The sequence below is a fragment of the Morchella importuna genome (assembly GCF_003444635.1).
Source record: "Morchella importuna strain M04M26 chromosome Unknown Morimp01GS032, whole genome shotgun sequence".
NCBI classification, from domain to species: domain Eukaryota; kingdom Fungi; phylum Ascomycota; class Pezizomycetes; order Pezizales; family Morchellaceae; genus Morchella; species Morchella importuna.
The window spans coordinates 67997-89709 of NW_025763429.1; the positions used below are offsets into that span (position 1 = coordinate 67997).

The 21713-nt window shown below is 50.8% G+C and overlaps 7 protein-coding genes across 7 annotated transcripts; 2 read left to right on the forward strand and 5 right to left on the reverse strand.

Annotated features, from left to right (window-relative positions):
* Nucleotides 1–163: 163 nt before the first annotated feature.
* LAJ45_08814 (uncharacterized protein) lies at nt 164–2128 on the reverse strand (the record flags this gene model as incomplete). The annotated part of the gene is made up of 7 exons (XM_046118363.1): nt 164–363; nt 428–1021; nt 1075–1303; nt 1363–1448; nt 1555–1735; nt 1800–1884; nt 2124–2128. 7 exons carry the CDS (start codon nt 2126–2128, stop codon nt 164–166), a joined length of 1380 nt encoding a protein of 459 aa, XP_045968319.1.
* Nucleotides 2129–3884: 1756 nt separating this feature from the next.
* On the reverse strand, nt 3885–5416 carry LAJ45_08815 (uncharacterized protein; the record flags this gene model as incomplete). Its single annotated transcript, XM_046118364.1, has 6 exons — nt 3885–3907; nt 4092–4163; nt 4259–4323; nt 4386–4543; nt 4599–4949; nt 5018–5416. 6 exons carry the CDS (start codon nt 5414–5416, stop codon nt 3885–3887), a joined length of 1068 nt encoding a protein of 355 aa, XP_045968320.1.
* A 2242-nt stretch (nt 5417–7658) lies between these two features.
* Nucleotides 7659–8418, forward strand: LAJ45_08816 (uncharacterized protein; the record flags this gene model as incomplete). Its single annotated transcript, XM_046118365.1, has 2 exons — nt 7659–8301; nt 8354–8418. 2 exons carry the CDS (start codon nt 7659–7661, stop codon nt 8416–8418), a joined length of 708 nt encoding a protein of 235 aa, XP_045968321.1.
* On the reverse strand, nt 7667–10321 carry LAJ45_08817 (uncharacterized protein; the record flags this gene model as incomplete). Its single annotated transcript, XM_046118366.1, has 6 exons — nt 7667–8799; nt 8985–9127; nt 9197–9735; nt 9793–9960; nt 10088–10178; nt 10299–10321. The coding sequence occupies 6 exons, from the start codon at nt 10319–10321 to the stop codon at nt 7667–7669; spliced, it is 2097 nt and encodes a 698-aa protein (XP_045968322.1).
* A 515-nt stretch (nt 10322–10836) lies between these two features.
* On the reverse strand, nt 10837–13238 carry LAJ45_08818 (uncharacterized protein; the record flags this gene model as incomplete). The annotated part of the gene is made up of 2 exons (XM_046118367.1): nt 10837–12703; nt 13159–13238. 2 exons carry the CDS (start codon nt 13236–13238, stop codon nt 10837–10839), a joined length of 1947 nt encoding a protein of 648 aa, XP_045968323.1.
* Nucleotides 13239–14519: 1281 nt separating this feature from the next.
* LAJ45_08819 (uncharacterized protein) lies at nt 14520–15795 on the forward strand (the record flags this gene model as incomplete). The annotated part of the gene is made up of 3 exons (XM_046118368.1): nt 14520–14704; nt 14757–15505; nt 15563–15795. 3 exons carry the CDS (start codon nt 14520–14522, stop codon nt 15793–15795), a joined length of 1167 nt encoding a protein of 388 aa, XP_045968324.1.
* Nucleotides 15796–18923: 3128 nt separating this feature from the next.
* On the reverse strand, nt 18924–21189 carry LAJ45_08820 (uncharacterized protein; the record flags this gene model as incomplete). The annotated part of the gene is made up of 9 exons (XM_046118369.1): nt 18924–19005; nt 19061–19145; nt 19200–19993; nt 20057–20298; nt 20361–20627; nt 20685–20814; nt 20863–20930; nt 21002–21021; nt 21096–21189. The coding sequence occupies 9 exons, from the start codon at nt 21187–21189 to the stop codon at nt 18924–18926; spliced, it is 1782 nt and encodes a 593-aa protein (XP_045968325.1).
* Between the last annotated feature and the right edge of the window lie 524 nt (nt 21190–21713).

Below are 21713 nucleotides of genomic sequence, written 5' to 3' on the forward strand. Positions count from 1 at the left end.
AGTGGAGAGGGAAATATTTTCGTATTTCTCAACTCTTGAACAAAAAAAGGAAATATAACAGAAATGAAATGAATTTTTTTCAACGCCCCAAGTATACAGAACACAGTGCATCTAGAACTCGTGGAACTATCTCTCACCATACCCAGCACACCATTTAACCCATTTATTTCTTGGCACCGGCCTTGACGGCGGCCTTGGTAACCTTTCCGGCCTTGTCAGCCTTGATAACGGACTTGATGACACCGACGGCGACGGTCTGTCTCATGTCACGGACGGCGAAACGACCGAGAGGAGGGTACTCAGTGAAAGCCTCAACACACATGGGCTTGGAGGGAACCATCTTGACGATGGCGGCGTCACCACCTATGATTGATATATTAGTATAATATTCGATTACGAAAGAATGTATTAAGAAATGGTAGCTTACTCTTGATGAACTTGGGGGAGGTCTCAGTGGACTTTCCGGTACGACGGTCAATCTTCTCGAGGAGCTCAGCGAACTTGCAGGCAATGTGGGCGGTGTGGCAGTCGAGAACTGGGGCGTAACCGTTTCCAACCTGACCAGGGTGGTTCATCAAGATGACCTGGGCGTTGAAGGACTCGGCACCCTTGGGAGGGTCGTTCTTGGAGTCACCAGCAACATTACCACGACGAATCTCCTTGACGGAGACGTTCTTGACGTTGAAACCAACGTTGTCACCGGGGAGACCCTCAGTAAGCTGCTCGTGGTGCATCTCGACGGACTTGACTTCAGTGGTCACACCAGCGGGGGCGAAAGTAACGACCATACCGGGCTTGATGACACCAGTCTCAACACGACCGACGGGAACTGTTCCGATACCACCGATCTTGTAGACATCCTGGAGAGGAAGACGGAGAGGCTTCTCGGTAGGACGGGTTGGGGGCTCAATAGAGTCAATGGCGTCAAGGAGGGTCTTTCCAGAAGACTTTCCAGCCTTGGTCTCCTTCTCCCATCCCTTGTACCAGGGGCAGTTGGAGGAGGAGTCAATCATGTTGTCACCTGACAGATGGATGTTAGACAATGTTAAAATTGAGGAGAGGAAGGTTACTAACCGTTGAATCCAGAGATAGGAACGAAGGCAACAGTCTTGGGGTTGTATCCAACCTTCTTGATAAAGTTGGATGTTTCCTTGACAATTTCCTTGAAACGATCCTCAGACCACTTGGTAGTGTCCATCTTGTTGATGGCAACAATGAGCTGCTTAACACCAAGGGTGTAGGCGAGAAGAGCGTGCTCACGGGTCTGACCATCCTTGGAGATACCAGCCTCGAACTCACCAGTCTGTGATGCGAAGTAATTAGTGAATGTTAAAAAAATCCAACGATATGGTAAGAACTTACACCAGCGGCAATGATGAGAACGGCACAATCAGCCTGGGAAGTACCAGTGATCATGTTCTTGATGAAATCACGATGACCAGGGGCATCTAACAAAGAAATGTTAGCGTTGTCTCGGAAAAATTTCAAATGGGACTAGCGGGGTAGATCTAGATACACAAAAGATCAAAAAGATAAGGTGTGGGGTCAACCTACCAATGACAGTGACATAGTACTTGGGGGTCTCGAACTTCCAGAGAGCGATATCGATGGTGATACCACGCTCACGCTCGGCCTTCAATTTGTCCAAAACCCAGGCATACTTGAAAGAACCCTTTCCGAGCTCAGCGGCTTCCTTCTCGAACTTCTCGATGGTACGCTTGTCAATACCACCGCACTATTATCATAAGAAAATTGGTTAGTATCGTGAAATTTTTTTTTTTTTGGCTGTGAATGCAAACCTTGTAGATCAAGTGACCGGTAGTGGTGGACTTTCCGGAGTCGACGTGTCCGATGACAACGACGTTAATGTGAAGCTTTTCCTTTCTATGAGCAGAATTGATGTTAGCATTTTCTTTTTGGAAAATTTTCAGTCTCACGAAAAAGCAGCGAACTTCCACAGCCACAGTAAAAAAACCAAACACCTTCAATAGCTTCTGATGGCTTTCCCATCACCGAAATGAGGAAAAGCCATCAAAAACCACTTGCGGTGATGATTGTGTTGTTTCCATAAAGACTTTCACTGTTGTTTTCAAGAATGAGACAAGAGAAACGAACGAACTTACCCCATTGTGAATGTGTGGATGTAAAAAAAGAAGTGTGTTTGTGTGAATTACTCAGAAGAACGTAGCTTTTGTTCGGTATGCTACGAAGGAAAGTCAGTAGATGTTGATGGATGAAAGTTTTGGGGTAGGAGAGAAAGACTCACAGTGACAAGGAGGGGAGAAAAGAAAGAAGAGAACTTCACAAATTCGTGTGGAAGATGGGAATTTAAAGGGAAGAGGGGTAGTCAGAGGGGTTGAGGGCAGCCCCGCCTCCGGTGGGCTTGGCATTTGTGACTGGGAGCCCTCAGTCCCCACGTAGGTAAATTCCTACTTTTTTTTTTTTTCTTTGGCTGCAGCTTGCCTCCCAACTAACGACCTACCCTGTCTCTACTAAGCTTCATTGGGTAATGAAGTAAAAGTTACGCGGAGGGGGCAAGGAAAAAAAACGAAAAAGTGGATGATGGAGGGGTGAGAGGGGTAAAATTTGTGATTCGCCTTACCATATCTTCAAGGTTTACTCGACCTACCGACTTCGGAAACGGTGAGAGATAAATCATCTTGCTATCAATATCAAATACAGGGTCCGTAATTGATTCCAATTGCCCAATGGATGGGCTGATATTCCTCACGAACGAAACTAAAGTAATCATGTCCAAATTCCTTATCGTCATGCATCCATGCCCTCGAGATACCTACTTCATTGGCACTACTGCATGTTTTCGAGCCACATCTGCACACCGGTGCCATCAGAATGCGGGTAGTAACGTCTATTCAAGGCTTTTAATTGTGAATAGTGTAGTTTGATGTCTCATCTTCTATCACTAGCAAGGGTGGGGTTTTATCAAAGAAGGAACAAACCTTCAACCATGTAACGCAAAAGTTGCCATCATGCACAGTCATGAAACTGCAGTACCGCCGGTAGAGTCATACTGTAACAACCCCTAACCTCCACATCTGGTGTTGCTCATCTCATCAGTTTAGAGTCAGTGGAGGTTGTGTCTAGAATATCCCTTTTCTTAGTCTCTACATGTATCTCAAAAGCACCAGTCTCCAGCCAGCTGTTAGGGTCTGTTAGAGTTCAGTCAACGAGAACCCTTGCAGCTGACTACTTTGGTTAGCGTAGGTATAGTCCCCTGGCAGGGAGATTTGAAGAAGTCCGAGAAAAATCTTCCGCTCACGTTTTTTGAGATACCTTAATCAAGTTTAACCTACTTGAAGCGAGAAGCTTATCTCGGGAAAGGCGTCCATGCCTTGTGAATTGTAGTACCGACGATGTATAAAACCCCCCGCCGAAAAGAAGACACGGATATATATTCACCATGCGTTCAACGGTTTGTCCCTCATTGTGGGTATTTTTAAGTTCAACAGGCCCAGGAAGCCCATGCCTCTACCCGGATTCTTGCCTCGCACTCGATTTGAGTTTGACTAAGAACTAATCAGGTCTTCTTTTGACATCATTTACTTACTCATTTATTAATCTCTCCGTCCCGATCAAGTGACCAATGAGTCTACAACAGTCAACTCACAGCATCTCACTCGTCTCCTCGTTGATGCAGTTTAGACTCAGCTTCTGTACATGAAAAACGTCTTTATTCCATAAACCAGATGTAACGCAATGCTTCCAAAAAAAACTTCTTCAAAATGCAATTGACGGGAAAAAAGAAAATCAAACAATGGGGGAGAAACATGAGCGAGACAAAAGACAGAAAACGCCAAGAGGAAAACAAAGAAAGACACGATAAACTCCCAAAAATGAAGCGGTATCAACAGAGTATTTTACAGTCAGTTGTCTGTGGTGAACCACGCTTCATCATGTTAGCCGGTACTTAATCCAATAGCCACCAGGAAACTTCACGGCCTCATGTGAAGTAGGCCCATACTATAAACCCCACGACATGCAGAGGTTGGGAGAGACGCAGAAATAAACTTTTGCCAGATGTGACTGACATATCCCAGACTCACGACTTCTTAGGTAGTGGGGAAACTTACGATAATCAAACAAATAATCAAGTATAAACCTATACCTACGACCTAGGTATAGAATCACCTCGGTTCTCGCCACTATCGTGCTCCTATCGCTTCGCTATAGAAAGCCGGAATGTATTGAGGGACGAAGGTTCCATAGAGGCCATCTAGTTGTCCGAGATAATACTCACGTGCATCGGACAGGGCCTCCTTAATGATTCGAAGGCGCTCGGCAGAGGTCATCATCTGTTTGAAACTGGAGTATTGTTAGTGATTCGAGGAAATAAACGGCCCTCCCCCCTCTAATCCCCGTCTTACTTGGTTATGGTGAAGTCCCCACGGACGTAGAGCAAGTGTTGCGAGAATCTGGGACCGCCCATATAATCGCAAAGTTCTCGCAACCAACGGCTCGCGGTTGCAAGCGTCACAAAACTGCTGGCTGATTTAGCCATTGGCATGTCCGCCATCACATGGCACTTCTCACGTTAGTATCAATGGCTCTCAATCGACTTGTTCCCATAGACAACCTACCAGAACCTCACTAGCCTTGGCCCTGGCATCCTTCCCTCGAAAATTCTTCACCAAGCCATCGAACACAATGTGAAGATGATACAACGCTACGCACTGAAGGGTCTTCTTATCATGCTCGTTTTCCGTCTGCATGTACAACCTGACGAGGCCCAGCAGGAAACCAGCAATTGGCTTTGCACCCTCTGGGACATCGGAAAGCACAGGATCAGATGGATCGTACTCCAACTGTGAAATGCGTCCGAGCGTCACTTGGATATCGAAGTCACCCTGTTTCAGGTCCATGATCGACTTGGCCTTATGGGCAATTAAACGATCCGACTTCTCACCGGGTTGGCGAGAACGGCCTACGGTCTATCCACCACGATATAAATGAGTACAACTTCCGGGGGCTCAGAAAAGGCATATTAAGGAATAGCTACGCTCGGAGTTTCAGGAGGGGTCGAAACCCCACCACCGCCGCCGCCGCCGCCGCCGCCGCCGACACTTCCACTACTCCCAACTGAACCGTGTACCTCCCGCCCCACGACAGCATTGACTCCCGGAGCAACAGTTCCACCTGGCGTATTACCCCCAGCAGCCTCCAGCATGGCAGCATCTCTAGCGAGTGCGGCGGTATCCAGCTTCGTGGCACTGAGCACAAGCTCTGCAACCCCAGGAAGACCAAGTCGGTAGAAGCGCAGGGCAAGGCTGCTCTGCTGGGCACTCCAGCTATCTGCAGCAGATGCTTGGGGTGGGCGAGACGCGTGACGGGGTGCAGCAGGAGCGGGGGGGTCAGGAGGCGACATCTGGCCGAAGGGAGAGCCGAGGAATGCGTCCATAGCTGGAATGGATATGTGTATATTTAGTCTAGGGATGGGCCTGTTGAGATAATGATATGGAGAAGGATGCAAGTGTAGTGAGCTCTGGTAGAGGAGGAGAGAGGAGGAGTCGAGGAACCGTCGGGAGCGCTGCTCAGAACTCGGGTGATTGCAACGCCAAGAAGACGTCTAACCTTAATGAAGAGCCGCAAAGACAACAGGGGAGGGAGCGGGAAGGGGTAATTTCTGGGGATATCTGACAGATGTCACCCTTTTTTTCTTTGGCAGACGGTACCAGGGAGGAATTGAAACAAACGGAGGTTTTCAGATTTATAATACAAGACAAACAAACATCCAGGAGTACATAACTCTTGAGATCTGGGTCTCTATGATGTTTGTTGACGTTGCTCTTCGAATGGGGTTCTCCGCACTTTCTCTGTGACCCCTGCAGCGGATCACCCCAAGAAGTGCTTAGTTGAGTGGGAATAAGTGTGGATTAGTTATATGAGGTTATGGATGGGCAGGTACGTACAGACAGGTACGGGGGCATACTAGTAGTACATGCTAATCGACACCATGCAGAGACAGGCATAAAACAGCCCACTCCTGAAAACGAGCAACTCCAGTAAGCATTCACATGCAGCAACCCTCAAAAGTGGCGAGGGTCTGAGATATCACAAGAACTACATGTAAGGTTAAGTAAGCTTTTATACTAGGGATACAGCCACATGAGCTTAAGAAGTGAGTCCAGATCCTAGGCCGACTAACTGAATATACTTACCCCAAAGGGATTATTATCTACTGCTCTGGTAGCTTGTGGTATCAACAGTGCAGTACGTTCTGGTTAAAGCGGCCGTACTGGTACTAATGAGGAACTTGTTATGATATTTCAGATTAAACTAGCATTGCAGGTACGTCTTTGCAAGGGGCACTGCAGTACTAATGCTGTATCTCATCATGTCTGGAAGTGGTTATCCCAGATACAGCCTTCCAAATCTTGGGACACTGTCCAGGGCCCGGGTCTTCTGCGTTGGATATTTAACAGACCATATATAGCAAAAATCCTAGCTCCGAGGAATCCTCCCCTACATGTACATCTAGAGATTATGACTGTGTTTGGGAAAGTATGACAACCTACCCCTGACGCATCTGCTATATATTTTGCGTACATACACACGGTCTAGATCGGGCCTAGTCACTTCCAGGATATACTCTACATATATATCTCTACAGTTTCCTTATCTTTAATTATCCGGAAAGACTTCCCCTCCTCTCCTGCAGATAAAGCTACATGTAGATAGATACCACTCGCTGCGTGGTGATTTAAGTTATGGGAAAAACCGCTGGTGTACCTGCAGGAACGCTACCAGGATCGATTACATAGTAACAGACTACAGTCATGGTATTACTACAGTCTTGTGGATAGAATACCGTTCACTATACAACGTCTCAGTCTGTCTTCAACTTCCCTACATGCCTTTATGCTATTTTGCACACTTCTAGAAGCTTTGGTAGTTAACGTATGGATGCTGTACTTTCTACTTTCTTATATATACTTACTATAGGTACGATATGGCTATCCCCAGATCACATATTCTGCATGCCCGACTGCACGGAGTGAACTATAGCAGGTTCGACTACAACTGGACCAACATGGCCAGTCTGATTTACTACGCTATATTTTAAAACGACATACCGTATACCGTCCCCTCAAGAGATATCGTTACAACCATCGAGGCACAATATCAAATATCTCGTACTGGGAGCTTAGTAGTCTTCTCAAGCTCCATGTGGGATGACTTGAGCTGTATTTAGCTTGGTAGCGTTCATTGAAATTGTGAACTATGCACGCCACTTCAAATATATCTTCTTGAAACCACGAGGAATCACTGAATCCAGTGAATATCAAAACTCGAACAGCATCCAGTCTTGATGTTGGACCAGCCACGAGTCCATCCTCAAAGTACGGGGCCCCTAAAAGACACCGACGATTAATCAAACCAGTAATGGTAAGTAAGCTACATAGGTAAATGGCCCTATAAATATATTATCTACAATCTCTATACACCAGAGAAATATTTATTGTGTTGTTTTAAAAAAAAGAAGAGAAAAAAAAAGAAGGAAACAACAGAAGGAAAAAAACCAATATAATCTTTTTCTTATAAAAAGAAACAGCTAGCACAAGAAGAAAAAGAATAAGAAAGGAAAAAAAAAAGAAGAGGAAAAAACACCAAGACAAACCCGCTCTTTTTTCTCACCATGCATGGTATATCACCCCTCCTTCGAATTCACCTTCTTCCCCTCCATACTCCCCAAATCAAACCCCTCCGTCCCCTCCTCTTCTCCCTTCCCGTCTTTACTCCCCACCCTCACCATCTCCCCACTGCCCCCCGCCCCACTCCCACCACCACTACCTCCCCCCTTCCCCTTCCCCGCCACAAACCCCGTCTTCGCCTTCACCGCCGGATCGTCGCCCAGCATCCACGCAAAGCTGCTCTGCGCTAGCGACGACCGCGGCTTGTGCGTCAGAAAGTCCGGGTCTGAATTATTCTTAAAACTCGTCTTAACAAAGCCCCCCGGCGGCGAGCTCGGCGTCTTCACCATCGTCGACGACGCCGCAGACATTGGTGACGCCGGGTTCAGCGGCGATATTGCAGCGGCGGCAGACGACGATCTCCTAAATCCCGGCGGCGGATGTCTCGCTGACACCGGCGTCCCAGGCGCAATTGTCTCCAACAGCTCCGGCCCCACCACCTTCGTGCTATCCGCCAAACACGCCCTCACACCCTTCAACCTCTCAATCGCACTCGCCCTCTCCACAGCGCCCAGCGGCTCCTGCTCCAGCGCATCAATGACCGCACCAAGCGCCTTCTCCAGCAGCCTCCTGCGCTCCTCGTCGTGCTTCAGTTTCTTACTGAGCGCCCTACTCCGCTTCACGAGCTCCTCCTCTTTCGCCAGCTCCTTACTCGCCTCCGCCCACTGCGCCTGCTGCTGCTGCTGGAAGCCCTGCACGTTCTTCTTGACCTCGCCGACCGCGCGGCCGATGGTGCGGTTGACGCCCCACTTCTCGCCGCGGTCGAGGACGGTGCGCGTCACGTCGCTGAGGACCGAGTCGAGCTGGACGCCGGGGATGAAGCGCGTGGGACTGCCAAGGGGGGATTTGGTTCGTGATGCCGCGGTGGTGGTGTTGTTGGTGTTGGCGGTGGGTTTGGTGGGGCGCGGGGGGAGGGGCGTTTTGGGGGGCCGGTCGGAGTAGAGGGTGATGATGTGCTTGCCGCCGGTGAAGGTGAGGTTGGAGCGCAGGTGCAGGGCGTCGGCGACGAAGGTGCGCGGCGGGTGGGCGGCGGAGGGGCACGGGTAGCGGAGGACGAGGGTGAGGGCGGTGGAGTAGTCGGCGGTTACGACTGTGCGGGCGGGGTGTTAGTGAGATCATTGACATGTAGATAGATGTGTGCGAGTGCTGGCTAGTGATGTAGAATGAACTCTGGGAGTGTAGACGGAATATAGGAGAGAGCTAGATATGTTCTGAGAATAGAGAGATATTCTGGGAATATAGGAATAGAGAAATATAGAACGGGAGAGAGCATACGCTGCCAGCGGATGCGCAGAAGCATGGCCACGCAGATGTAGTCCACGAGCTGCAGCCCCGGGTCCTCCGCAAAGAGGCAATCCCACACCTCAATCAGCTCGTCGAGGGGGAACTCTCTTCCAAAGAGCAGCCTGATCCATCGTCTACCGATATGAAATCCCACCATTAGCCATCCACTCCAACTCAAAGCAGCATCACAGCAAATCACTCACATTAAAAACACCTGCGGCAGCACATCCAGCGCCTTGAGATGATTCCCCAGCTCCGGGTCCACGGCCATGACAAGATGCTCATGGATCCACCGACTCTTATCCACAATCGGCGGGCGCCCACGGCTCTCCCTGCCCCTCCCTTTCCCCTCCCCCTCCTCGCCGAGCTCATACCACGCCTTTGCAGAGCGCATCACAACCTGGAACAGGCTGAACGTATCATGCTCGACATAGCGCTCGTCGCAGAGCGCCCTCACCATCTCCTCCTCCTCCTCTCCCCCCTCCCTCTTCACCCCGTCTTCTTCACCGGGAGCAGCAACAGCATCAGCAGACAGCACCCACAGAATCACCGCCACAATCTCATGCATGCCCTGGCGGTAGCCGAGGTCCTCGTTCAGCTTGCAGTACACAAACAGCACGTCCAGCAGCGACTTTTGCACCTCCGCGCCACGGAAGTAGGACACGTCGGGCATGCACCGCTCGACGTCCTGCACAATCTCGGCGCGGAGCTCCTCGTCTTTGCGGTAGCGGTCCCAGGGGTTCTATTTTCCGCCACCTCTGTTAGCACCACACAGACAGGAAGGGGAGAGGGGACGGACAGCTTCATCTTCCGCCAGCGGGTCCAGCTCCACGCCCGTCCCGTCGTCGGCGCGCTCGAGGTCAAACGGCGCCATGTAGCTGGTGCGCAGGTCCTCGAAGACGCTGCGGGAGGCGGCGAGCGTGGCGCGCCAGGTGCTTTGGTCCGTGGTGGGAAGGAGGAGCCATGTCTGTCGCCCCAATTGGTCAGTCGGTCAGTCGGTGGGTGGATGGAGGGGAAGGGGAAGGGGAAGGGAAGGGGAAGGGGAAGGGGAAGGGGAAGGGGAAGGAGGAAGGAGGAAGGGAGGGGAGGTATACTTTCCAGCACACGCTGCGCAGGCCGCCGGACGACTTGAGGCCCTCGGGCGTGGGGCGCGGGCCGGGCTCGAAGGTTGCTTTCCAGCGGGCTCTGTTATAGTACTCCTGTCAGCCATGAGCTCTCTAGCTACTCCATGCAGCCAGGGATTGGGATTGGGAATTGCAGGGCGCGGGGGTATGGTATGGGGGGGGGGGGGGTGTAGATGTGTACCGGGCGTCCTGAATGTCCAGCATCGATCGCGGTGTCTGGATTCCTGCTGTGCTGGATTCGGGGTCTGCGGGGTGTTCTTTCTTTAGAGCTGCGATGTTCAATATTCACAGCTCTTCCTTCTGCAGTCGCTGTCGCTGTTGCTGTGTCGCTGCGGGTCGGGGGGGTGGGATGGGGGGTACGCGGGGTGTGGGGATATGCTGGTCTTTGGGGGCCTCACTCAGCTGGGACTTTGGGCGTTGCAGTGCTGTCTGTGTGCCAATGACTGGAATGCCGGTTGTTTGGCGAATGGGAATATCAGAATGGTCACAATCATCACAAGCAGAGAGACAGAGAGACGGAGAACAGAGTCAAAGGCACAGCTAGGTGCCATAATCCACCTGATCTTACTGTAATACAAGAACGACTTTTTGATTTGTACAAGAAGAAATGCTACCTCATTATGATACCTAAAAACATCCTACAGAAAAGAAGAAGCATACACAACCCAATCATCTCCGCACAACAAAACAACAATACCTCCAATCCATCACCATCACCATCAACCCTTCAGCGTCTTCCCATGCTTCTCCCAAAACCCCCTACACCCGCCATGCCCGCCCCACCCCGCATCCCACCACCCCAACCTCTCCGTCCGCTCCCTCAGCCCCGGCAGCACCTCACTCTTCGCCAGCCCGCACAGCTTACACCCGCCAACAACCTTAGCAGGTATGCGTCCGACCTCGTCCATGACCTCTGGAACCCCCGCTCCCATTGCAGCCTTCAGTCGTCCAGCGCCGTCGCTCCACAGCCGACACGTCTCCTTGACCTCGCGCTCCTCCTTCTGCTGTTCCCACCCCGAATTGGCACCGCCCGCTAGCTTCATCCCGCCGCTGCCTGCACGCCCGCGGCCAACAGTCTTGGGCCGCCGCTTTCGGCCGGCGATGATGCGCCCTGCCACCCGCCCGAGCTCGCAGGTGCCTTCGAGGAAATCGCGGGACTTGGGGTCCGAGAGGACGCGTTGTCGGAGAGGGAACGGGAGCGCGGTGAGCTTGTCGAGGAGGTGGGTCTGCGGTAGTAGAAACAATGGTGGGAATGCTGTTAGCAGGACCGCTACCGGCGGCATTGGGTCTTCTTCTTGCACTAGTTTCCGGGGTGGTGAGAGGTGCGTGGGCGCAAAGTTCTTCAACGTGATGCTGGGACGGCTGGTATGTGTTCGCGGCGGGCTACTAAAACTTTTAGCGGCAGGCGGCGGGGTGTTGAAGACGTTCTTGGGTGCAGCAGAGACAACAGGAGACGAGATAAAGTCGCCAAAGTCGTCATCGTCATCCATCAGCATCGGGGTAACGAGCTTCGTCAAGAGCTGGTTTGTCGGTTTTGGCGGCGTCGGCGGAGCAATTGAACCGCTCATGCTGTTCCGGTAATTGCCACCCGTCTGTAGTCCTGGTAGGCTATTTCTCGGCGGTGTAGCTGCTGCAGTCGAAGGGAAACTGAACCCTGATAGTGACGCTGGAGGCGGCGTGCCAATGCTGTTCCGCGCCGGATTTAAGCTCTGTAGCCCCGCGAAACTGTCCTTGGGGGCATTGTTCACCGCGGGAAAGCTAAACCCAGACATTGAGCTCGGTGGCGGCGTGTTATTCCGTAGCCCATTGCCGTACTGCTGCACTCCCGAAAAGCTATTCTTTGGCGTATGATTCCCCGACGAGCCCGAATTCGGTGTGCCAGGCGCCGTATTAGTAGCCGTTGCTGGCGTCGGTGATAGAGCTTGCATGGGTGTCAGCGCCGGCATTGACGGTTTCCTCGGAGCACTTGTCGTCGCAGACGCAAAATCTCCAAAATCGTCCTCTGCCTCGCACTCGAGCTTGTCGCTGTCCATGAGGTCGAGTAGATCTGGCGGCGGCGTAGGCGCCGAGAAGCTTCCATACGCAGATCCGTTCGTGCTACCTCCCTGATGCGATACCGGGGTCGTCTTCCGACTGATGCTGTGTCCATTCCTGCTCGACGATCTCGGTAGTGGCGGGGGCGTGAACCTCCCACCCCTCCCATCGCTCCCCGAAAAGTCGTTCCCCAGAGCTTCAAAAAGATCAATCTTCTTTGGGTTTGGCAGAGGGCCATGGTAGGACATCTGTCTCGGGGTGTGGCCTAGCCTCGACATGTGGTGCGGCTTTGGGGGCCATGGTGCTTGCGGGTTGTTGACGTATGCAAGGAGGTCGTCGAAATTCGTCGCGGATGCTCGGTGCTGGTGGCCGTGGGAGCCGGTCCGGACCAGGGGGACATTGTGGAGTGGGGCGTTCTGGGGAGGAGGGGGGGCAGAGGACAGGTCGAGGCCGAGGGGGTCTGCGGAGGTGAAGCGGCGGCTGTTGGGTGGTGCTCTGGAGTTTGGTATGGTGGGAGCAGAGGGCTTGGGGAGGAGTAGGAGGAGGAGAATTCTGCGAATTCACTCAGTAGGTCTTGAGACATTGCGAGAAGGGAGAACGAGAGCTATCGTGGGAACACAGCAAGACAAACAGTCGAGCACGGTGAGATGGGTATGTATGTATGTATGTATATAGAATAGTAATATTTGTTAGAGCACAGTAAAGTAAGTAGTAGCAGTAGCAGTAGTAGCAAGTATTGAATGTATGCAATAGAGCAAGTAAGAGAGCAAGCAAGTAGCAGCACCGTCTGAGAGAATGTCGTCTGTCTGTCTGATGGTTATTATTGACTGACTGAAGGAATGGACGGATGAAGCATTAAATGAGTGATGAATGAGTGCTGCGTGAGAGTGAGAGTGAGAGAGTGAGCAGCAGTGAGGGAATGAGAAGAAGAAGAAGAAGAAGAGAGACACCGTGGACAGAGTAAGAAAGAGAAGAGAGAGAGAAAGGAAGAAAAAAAGCATGTAGACCGGTCCCCATTCGCTCCGTCCCCGTCCTTGCCTCCTCGTCTTCCTTCTCCGACAACCCTTTTCTCTGCAGTCCCTGACATGACTGAGGAATGCCGGCATCGTATGGTTCTGGTCATGGACCTCATGCTCCCACGCTTCATGCTCATGCCCTTAGTTACATAGAATTCTCCAGATCTCCCCCCCTCCTACTGGGTGCACGGCTCGGTCTCCGACTTCCTCTTCCTTTCCTCGGCCCTCGCACTACTGCGCTGTGCATATGGCTATTACTGCTCTTTTCTCCCCATGATCATGCACATCCACGCACTCGAGGGGGGGAACGGCAGCAGCTTTAGTCTAGAGGATATAGGTAGAGCATGGAGTGACTCCAAGTGAGTAGAAGAATGTACATACATGTATGATTATGATACCACACCTAGGTACAGACCGGGACTCGGGTCTCTCTCTTTTAAATTCCGCTGCAGCCCTTTCTCTGGGGAACGGGACCCTACATAGAGTTGCACTGTGCCTATAGAGGACCCACATATATATTCCAGCTAGTTTGCATGGACGGTGGTCTCTCTCCATGTTCTGTTCCCACCCGACCCCCTGGGCCATCCCTTCTTTTACCCCTTCTTCTTTTTTTTTTTTCCCCCTTCCTCTCTTCTCTCTCTTCGGCTCTCCAGGATCCAACGCTGGGCCAGCCAGGGGTTGAGGCTCAAAATAGAGTTGGTTGGATGTGGGCTACGCAGACTGCGCGTAGAGCCAATGGCAGGTGCAGCAGCCACACACTAACCGCAGCTTCTCCACACTGTACAGCCACTGGGGACCGTGGTCTGACGGATTCTGACCGACTGGTTACTGGCTGGTGCAGTGGTGCTGCTTGCTGATCGATCCCTGGCTGGCTGGCTGGCTGCTGCATCCCTGCCCTGCCCTGCTGCTGGTTGCTGCTGCAGTTGCTCGTTCCTGGCAGAATCGCTCGCTGGGAAAAAAGAAGAAAGCGCGAGTGCGACACAGATTGGTGAGGCGAGAGCTTGGACTCATCCGAAGAACACCGTGGTCAAAGGACAGAATTGGAGAACAAGTGAGGTGAGCGAGAGAGAGAAAGAGAGAGCTCATCTCGACCCAACTCCCACATCCCTCCTCCTCTTCTTCTGCTCTACTTCTTCTTCTTCTTCTTCTTCCTCTCATTCACTCCCCACATCTCTTCCCCCCCCCCCCCCCACTCGCTGCACACACTCGCTATTTCCCCTGCATAAGCCTTGTGCTGTCCCTCACTTCCTATTCCTATTCTTCCTTTTTCTTACTCTAACCCGCCTTTATACTGAATTGAGTTCAGTGCCTTTTCTGCCATTTCCACAAACTACTTTCTCTTACTTATAAAAATGACACGTTTAAAGACCTCCTCTCCAAGGAGTCGCCATCATCATCATGCAAAGACCGCAAAGACCGCAAAGGACCCCATCACTGCCGTTGCTGACTCAGTCGCCCACAGAGCCGAGGAAGCAAAGGACCATGGGAGCTCCATATTCCAGCTGGTCATCTGTGTTGGTGGCATCTATGCTTCATTGTAGGCACCATGATCATTACCTCTTCTGCGCACTCCGCTAACGAGCTCTTAGCTTGACTTGGGCACTCTTGCAGGAGAGAATAACCACCACTCCCTATGGCGCAGACAAGAAGATCTTTCGCGCGTCGCTCGTTCTCAACACCGTCCAATCGATCTTCGCAGCGTTTACCGGATACATATATTTCCGCTACTCCAACGCTGGTTCCACCACTGCGCGAGTGTTCCCCAATCTCTCAATCTCACTTAGGCTTCTCCTCGTGTCGATAACCCAATCACTCGCCTCGCCCTTTGGCTATGCGTCGCTCAGACACATCGACTACATTACCTATATCCTTGCAAAGTCATGCAAGCTCCTCCCCGTCATGTTCCTGCACGTCACCCTCTTCAGGCGCAAGTATCCCCTCTACAAGTACGTTGTCGTCATGCTTGTCACTGCCGGCGTTGCCGTCTTTACCCTGTACCCCAGCAGCCCCAAGAAGATGAAGAAGTCCTCTACCTCCGAGTCGGAGAAGAACGTACTGTGGGGAATGTTCCTACTTGGTGTCAACCTCCTGTTTGATGGTCTCACAAACACCATTCAGGATGATATCTTTGCGCGCACTCCTAAGGGTGTCGTGAGTGGGCCGCAGATGATGACTGCGCTCAATACTCTCTCATCCGTCATGACTCTCACCTACCTTGCATTGAACCCGTGGAGCAATGAGTTGGCCGATGCACTCGCATTCGTCCAGGAGCATCCTAAGATCGCCATGGATATCCTTGGATTCGCTATCTGCGGTGGTCTCGGCCAGGTGTTCATCTGTAAGTCTCCTCTCCCAGGCTAAATTAAATAGAGGAAGAATACTAATCAATCCCCAGTCCACACACTCTCCAAGTTCGGCTCTCTTGTCCTCGTGACTGTCACCGTCACCCGAAAGATGTTGTCAATGATCTTCTCCGTGTTTGCGTTTGGACATAGTCTCTCCGGTATGCAATGGCTCGGTGTTGGTCTCGTCTTTGGCGGTGTTGGCGCGGAGGCGGAGATGAAGAGGCAAAGTGAGGTTGCCAAGAAGAAGGCAAAGTTGGAGAAGGAACACGCCAAGGAGCAGTAGCTGTGAATTGTGCTCACTCTTTCTTTCTTTGTTTTTTATCTCGTGGTGTAGAGGGCGTAAAGTTACACTGTATTTGTATGTTATATAGGTTGGGATCTATAGAAAATAAATGAGCTATACTTTACATATGACTTCTTGATCGGTACTTGGTACTCGTTTTGTCATTTATTCCGTGGTCTTAATTATATTGGTGGTATATAGGTGGTTGCGGCTGTTTCAGCTGTTGCCGCTAGACACGAAACCGAGTGATAGTTCCTGATCCAACTCTTCTACCACTCCCCGCACCTTCCACCATACATGTATACTAGGATAAAAAAAATCCCGTAAGAAATTCCATATATAGAGTTGTGGGGAGTAAACATTCGAACAACGTCATTCATGTCCTCTGCAGTTACTGTTACGATAACCTCCACCAACATCAAATGTCCTTCATCCCAAGCACAAATGTGGCCTCAAAAGTACAACATTATCGGGTTCCAAAAATAACCGATCACTGGCACCCTCGTGAGGCTCATAGCAACCAAAACTGTCCTGCCAACAAACCTCACATCGAGACCTTCGAGGTCAGAGGGGTAAGTCCTATCACCCCACTACAGTCACCAAGACACGGGAGTGATGTTTATAATGCAAAGACTGTATGTAATAGTATTGTAATGATAATGTTCCAAGGTCTAAAGCTACTAACAGCGATTTTATGTGTTGCCAAGCCATAAGAGCATAGCTGGTCTTATGGGGCTCATGACAAGTCCATTCTTTTCAAGCATCTAACTCCCGTTTAGGAGACCTGAAATTAGTCAATTGCTCTCCTGATTATTGGGTTGTTCTGGCCTCAAGTGGATTTCGACGTTGTCGAGAGGTGATCGGCTATTTTTGGCACCCGACAATACATATCACTAAACACTAGGCACACTCTCCCCACACCACTTCTCTCATGTTCCAAATTCTCTCTCAAAAGTAAAAATTGGGGGTGTGGGGGGGGGGGGAAGGCTTCTTGGGGGCGGCTTTTGCTCGGTAGTAAAACTTAACCCTCACTCTGTGAACCTCCTTTTGCTGTGTCCCCTCTTATACCTATTGTTATGCCTCTACGGTCCGTAGATAGCTAGATTTCCTGAATATCGTCATGCCATCGTGGGCTTGATCTGTCTCTGTTGTTACTGCAACGAACGAAAGGATGTCCACGCTCGGATAGATTGGTGTGTGTCACATATCTATTTTGGCCCGGAGGGGGTTTTGTGTGTGAACCCAAATCTGACTACTTGTACATACATGTAGTATGTTATCGAGCTAAAGAACTCTCTGAATCATCACTCTTCTGATCTAACTCTTCCCCCGCCCTGTATCTCGTCGGTTGGGAGTCATAGTACATGTAGGTACATGTAGGTATGTGGGCTTGGCATGCGAGTGATGCCCTGTGACTCGATTCGCATACCTCTCCTCCCAGTAGGAAAATACCAAGCGGGCATCTCAGTAGTACATGTACCTATACGGATGATCCAAGAGACAATCAAGCTATGAACCGTTAGCGAAGACCTTCTCTACCAAGCCCCAGCCAGTCAACCACCCTTGGCACAGCAGCCATAAAAGGCGCAAATTCCCCTCCTCCCTTCTTTTTTCTCCATCCTCATGCAACAGCATCCTCAACATGTAGCCACTAATGGCTCTCCTTCCCCCCCTCCTCCTCCTCCCTCCTCAAACCCTCACGGGGCCATACGACAACCCTCTTTTTTCTCCCCCTCCCCCTGCCCCAGCAACCCTTCTCCCTCGCCCCCCGTCGGGGGGTTAGAGCACCTAGTAACCGCCCCATCATGGGCTGGACTCCATTTCTGTGTCTTCTCCCCCCCCCCCCCCCCACGGGGGAGTGCTTTGGCGCCCCTCCCCTCACGTGGAGGAGATTTCTTTTTTTATAGTGCTCTGCCTCCTCCCTTCATCGGGAGGAGGCCAATATTCGACATTCTTTTTTCGGCCCCTCTTGGGTCCTGGGCGATGCCGAGGACTTGATAAGGGCTGCTGGTCTTTTTTGGGTTGCTTGCCCCTCTTTTTGTCTCTCTCCCCCTACTTTTGGGAGAAGGGTTTTATCTTTGTCACTTTCTTTGGGAGGTGACATCGGTTTTGGTTTCTCCTCTTTGCTTTGCGAGAGGGGGCCTGATCTCTGCCCTTCGCCTTACGGGGAAGTTGCATTGGTCATCTTTTTACCTCTCTCTCACGGGGAGAGGCACCTTGTGGCCTTTTTGTCCCTGTTTGGTCTTGGGCGATGTCGAGGACTCGAAAGGAGCATAAATGTTGTCCTTTGTCATGCAGTGGGGTCCGCGACGTCAAGTGGGTTTATAGGTTTATTTGAGGCCATGATCCCGACGCTTGATGAAGCCAAACATCATATAAGGTTGACATATGTAGACGTTACCAGATGGTTGCGTTTACGTGTAGCTTTCGTCCGAGGTTTTTCAAGTCCATAGAATATATTGCACCAGAAACCAGACTTGACAAACTGGCCAGAAATCTCACAAACAGCATATAGCTGGAGATCTTGCAGAGACATGATAGATCAGCATGGCGAGTAGAATTTCAGGAATTGATAAGACTGTGGGTGTAAAAATAATGAAAGAGAGAATATTGAATGTCTTTACAGCTGATCGATGACTATAGCCTATGTACAGTTTCGCACCAGACGTCTACGAGTTTATTTTAAGAAAAAAGACATATTTTCATCTGGTTGAGGATTGTGGATGGGATAAGCAAATTAGATATTATTTAGATCCAGCAAGTACAAACCTTAACTGATGGCTTTCGTGTTACGTCTTACGCGGTAGCTATAGTTCGGTATCTGTAGTGGTTGCTAGCTGTTGGTTGATAATCCAAGAATTGTTTGTAGGATGCTAGTTGCTAAAATGTGATGATGATTATCCCCTTTTTGCGAGTGATATCTCGAGATGCAACCGCTCTTTACCCCAAAAATGACTGTATCTGAGGGATCAAGCCCTCGCACTGAAAGATAGAAAGCTTTTTTATTTATTTATTCTAAAACCAAACCTCAAGCCCAAGCTAACTAGCACGAAAGAACCCAATGCAATATGGTATTCCAGCCCAGAAATCTCAAATGCCTGGCCCTCACCAACAGATCACAGACCCGTCTACAAGAATGCCTCGAGATTTATCTCCATCGCCGAAACCGGGTATGGGATTTCAAACTTCTCCAGAACGGAGGGGTGAAGACTGTCGTTTTGTTAGTCTTGGCGGGGGGAGAGCTGCGTCATGAATTATCACTCACATTCCAAAGGTTCCAATTGACGCCTTTCTGCCGTCCTGGTAGCTGATCCAGATACTGGCTGCGCGGCCAGGGAAGTATGTTGGGTCTGTTCTTTATGTCAGTGCTGTTTCTAAGACACAGAAAGTTCTATACGGCTCACCGTCGCAGGCCTCAATCCAGTATCCCTCCTTCGCCTCCTCCGCACCGCTCTCCTTCACACCCGTAGACAACATGGCCATAACTCTATCCAGCAGACCATGGACTACCTCAAATCCACTTGTCTTCCCGCAGATCGCCGCCGCAAAATGTCTCTCGTTGCGACTCTTCCTCTCCAGACTCTCATCTTTGAACGCAACATCGCTGCTCTCAAAAACCTTGATTGGGAGCGAGTGCTTCCTGTTCTCCCTAATTGTCTTCAAGATACCGGGCAGCAGCGAGGTACGCACAACCTGGTACTCTGCGGTCTTTGGGTTGGCGAGCCTCACGGCCGTCTTGCCGTCGTCGGTGCGGTTGAGCCACGCAAAGTTCTCGTCGTGCGAGCACAGGATGAGCGGCATCACCTCACTCCATCCACACATTGCAGCCTCGAGACGTACAATGTCGCCGAGCTTGTTGAGGGGAAGAGGAGCGGCGATGGTACCCGATTTGCCGGGGAAGGTCTTGGGAAGGTTGTTGTAGCCGTAGGCAATCGCGACGTCTTCCATGATGTCGCATTGGTGGAGTACGTCGGCGCGGGTAACGGGGACCTCGATATCGATTATGTCGGCGTCTGTGGTGGAGGGTTTGGCAATGAAGGACATCTTCTCGAGGAGCTTGCAGATCTCCTCGGCGGTGAGGGAGAGACCGCAGCACGAGTTGATGTAGCTGATTTCGGCGGTTGTGGAGCGGGGGGTGAGATTGGGTACTTCACGGGACTCGGAGTTGTGGGTAGAGACAATCTTGACGGGTTCCACGCTATTGGGGTGTTAGTAGCGCTTGCGGGATCTGCGGAGGAGGAGGAGGAGGAGGGAGAAATACGTGAAAGCTTCGTCGCAGTATTGGGAGAACATTGCGACGAGGATGTTGGTAACGATCTCGACCTTGGTGCGGTCAGTCGCTGTGACCTCAATAAAGACATTTCGGGTGTCGAGAGTGATCTTTGAGCGGTTGCTGTTGATGATTGGGGGGAGTGAGCAGACGTTGCGCTCAGCGTCGAGGATAACAGGGTACACGGGCGAGTCCCTGATGATGTGGAGGTATTTCCCGAGGTTCCTGTCGTTCTAAAACCAGAGCTTCAGCAAATGTGGAATATCCTCCAGCAGGATCTCGCCCGAGCGCGAACCTCGTAGAACTCCATCAATTCCTTCCCGTTCATAACCTTCTCCTGGTTCAATGGCGTAAAGACAATCTCCTCCGGTGAGAGGGCCTCGTAGGTGAAGGGTCCCTTTACTGTGTCGAGATCATGGGTCCCCATAGACACCAATGTACGCTGGCGACACAGGTTCTGGTGAAGTTTATCTTGGAGCGCAATGAATGAGTCATATCGGTCCTGGGTGAACTTGATCCCACGCAGCACAGCAGCGGAGACATACGGCCGGATTTGAGTAGTCTGGTGCTCGGTGTCAGTAGAAATATCATGTGCTGGAAATCAAAGTCTGTCTGGTACCGATTCATGGACATGGATCTCGTGAACTTGGCCCTCAGCGGGAGGAACGACACGGTAATTTGGCATTGGGGTCTTTCCACGGAAGATGTTCAACATTAGGGAAATACCCTCGTGGCAGAGCATGTCATATCTACTGTGTGTCAACTCCTGCAATCTTTAACGGCGAGGATAATTTTACCTGTTGGCGGGAATTTCAATTTTGAGTTGAGGCGGCTGGTCTTTTGGTCTGTCGGCATCGCCCTCAGTCTATTGATAAATTAGAACACTGTCAGAACAATCATTTCCAAAACCATGAAGTATTTTTCATGAGACCATACATCTTCGTCCAACTCGATACCTATGGATTTCGAAAACCATGGTTAGTGATACGATTAACTATGCATATATAAAAATAGAGACAGAGCCGCATACCAAACTCGAAGCAGAGCTCATCGAATTCTTCGGTGGTGTACTGCTGGCCAAGAGCCTCGAAGAGATCATACTTATTTACTGCAACGGTAGGCATGGCTTAAGGTGGCCTGCTGGCTCTCTATCAAACAGATAAACAGAGGTTGTTAATTGAGCTGCGATGAGGTCTGTGAGCTCTGCAGTCGGCAGCTGTGATTTGGCAGATATGACTCGATGGAGGGGTTTGGAGGGGTCAAAGGCTGGTGGGTTGTGCGGGGGTTTCAGATAAGCCTCATAGTGTGGCGGTGCGAGATACCAACTATCTACAAAATGTGGCGTAATACATCACCTCTACACGGGACCAGCTTCCTACTTGCTTGATAGTAAGGTGCTTTGTAGTTATTTTGTGCTATCTGTGTGCTGCTTCTCACTCGACTTTACTAGCAGAGCCAGCAGGGTGCGACAGAGAAAGAAAAACAGCATCTCTCACCTCACACAACCAACACATCCCACTCGTTGCTCTTATTCCAGCAACAACACAAGCCCCTCATCCCAAGCCATATCAGCTCAAGCCTGTTCTCCTTCCCCCACATCCACATCAACACTCCATCCATCCATCCACGCCCACGCCCTTTTGCTCAA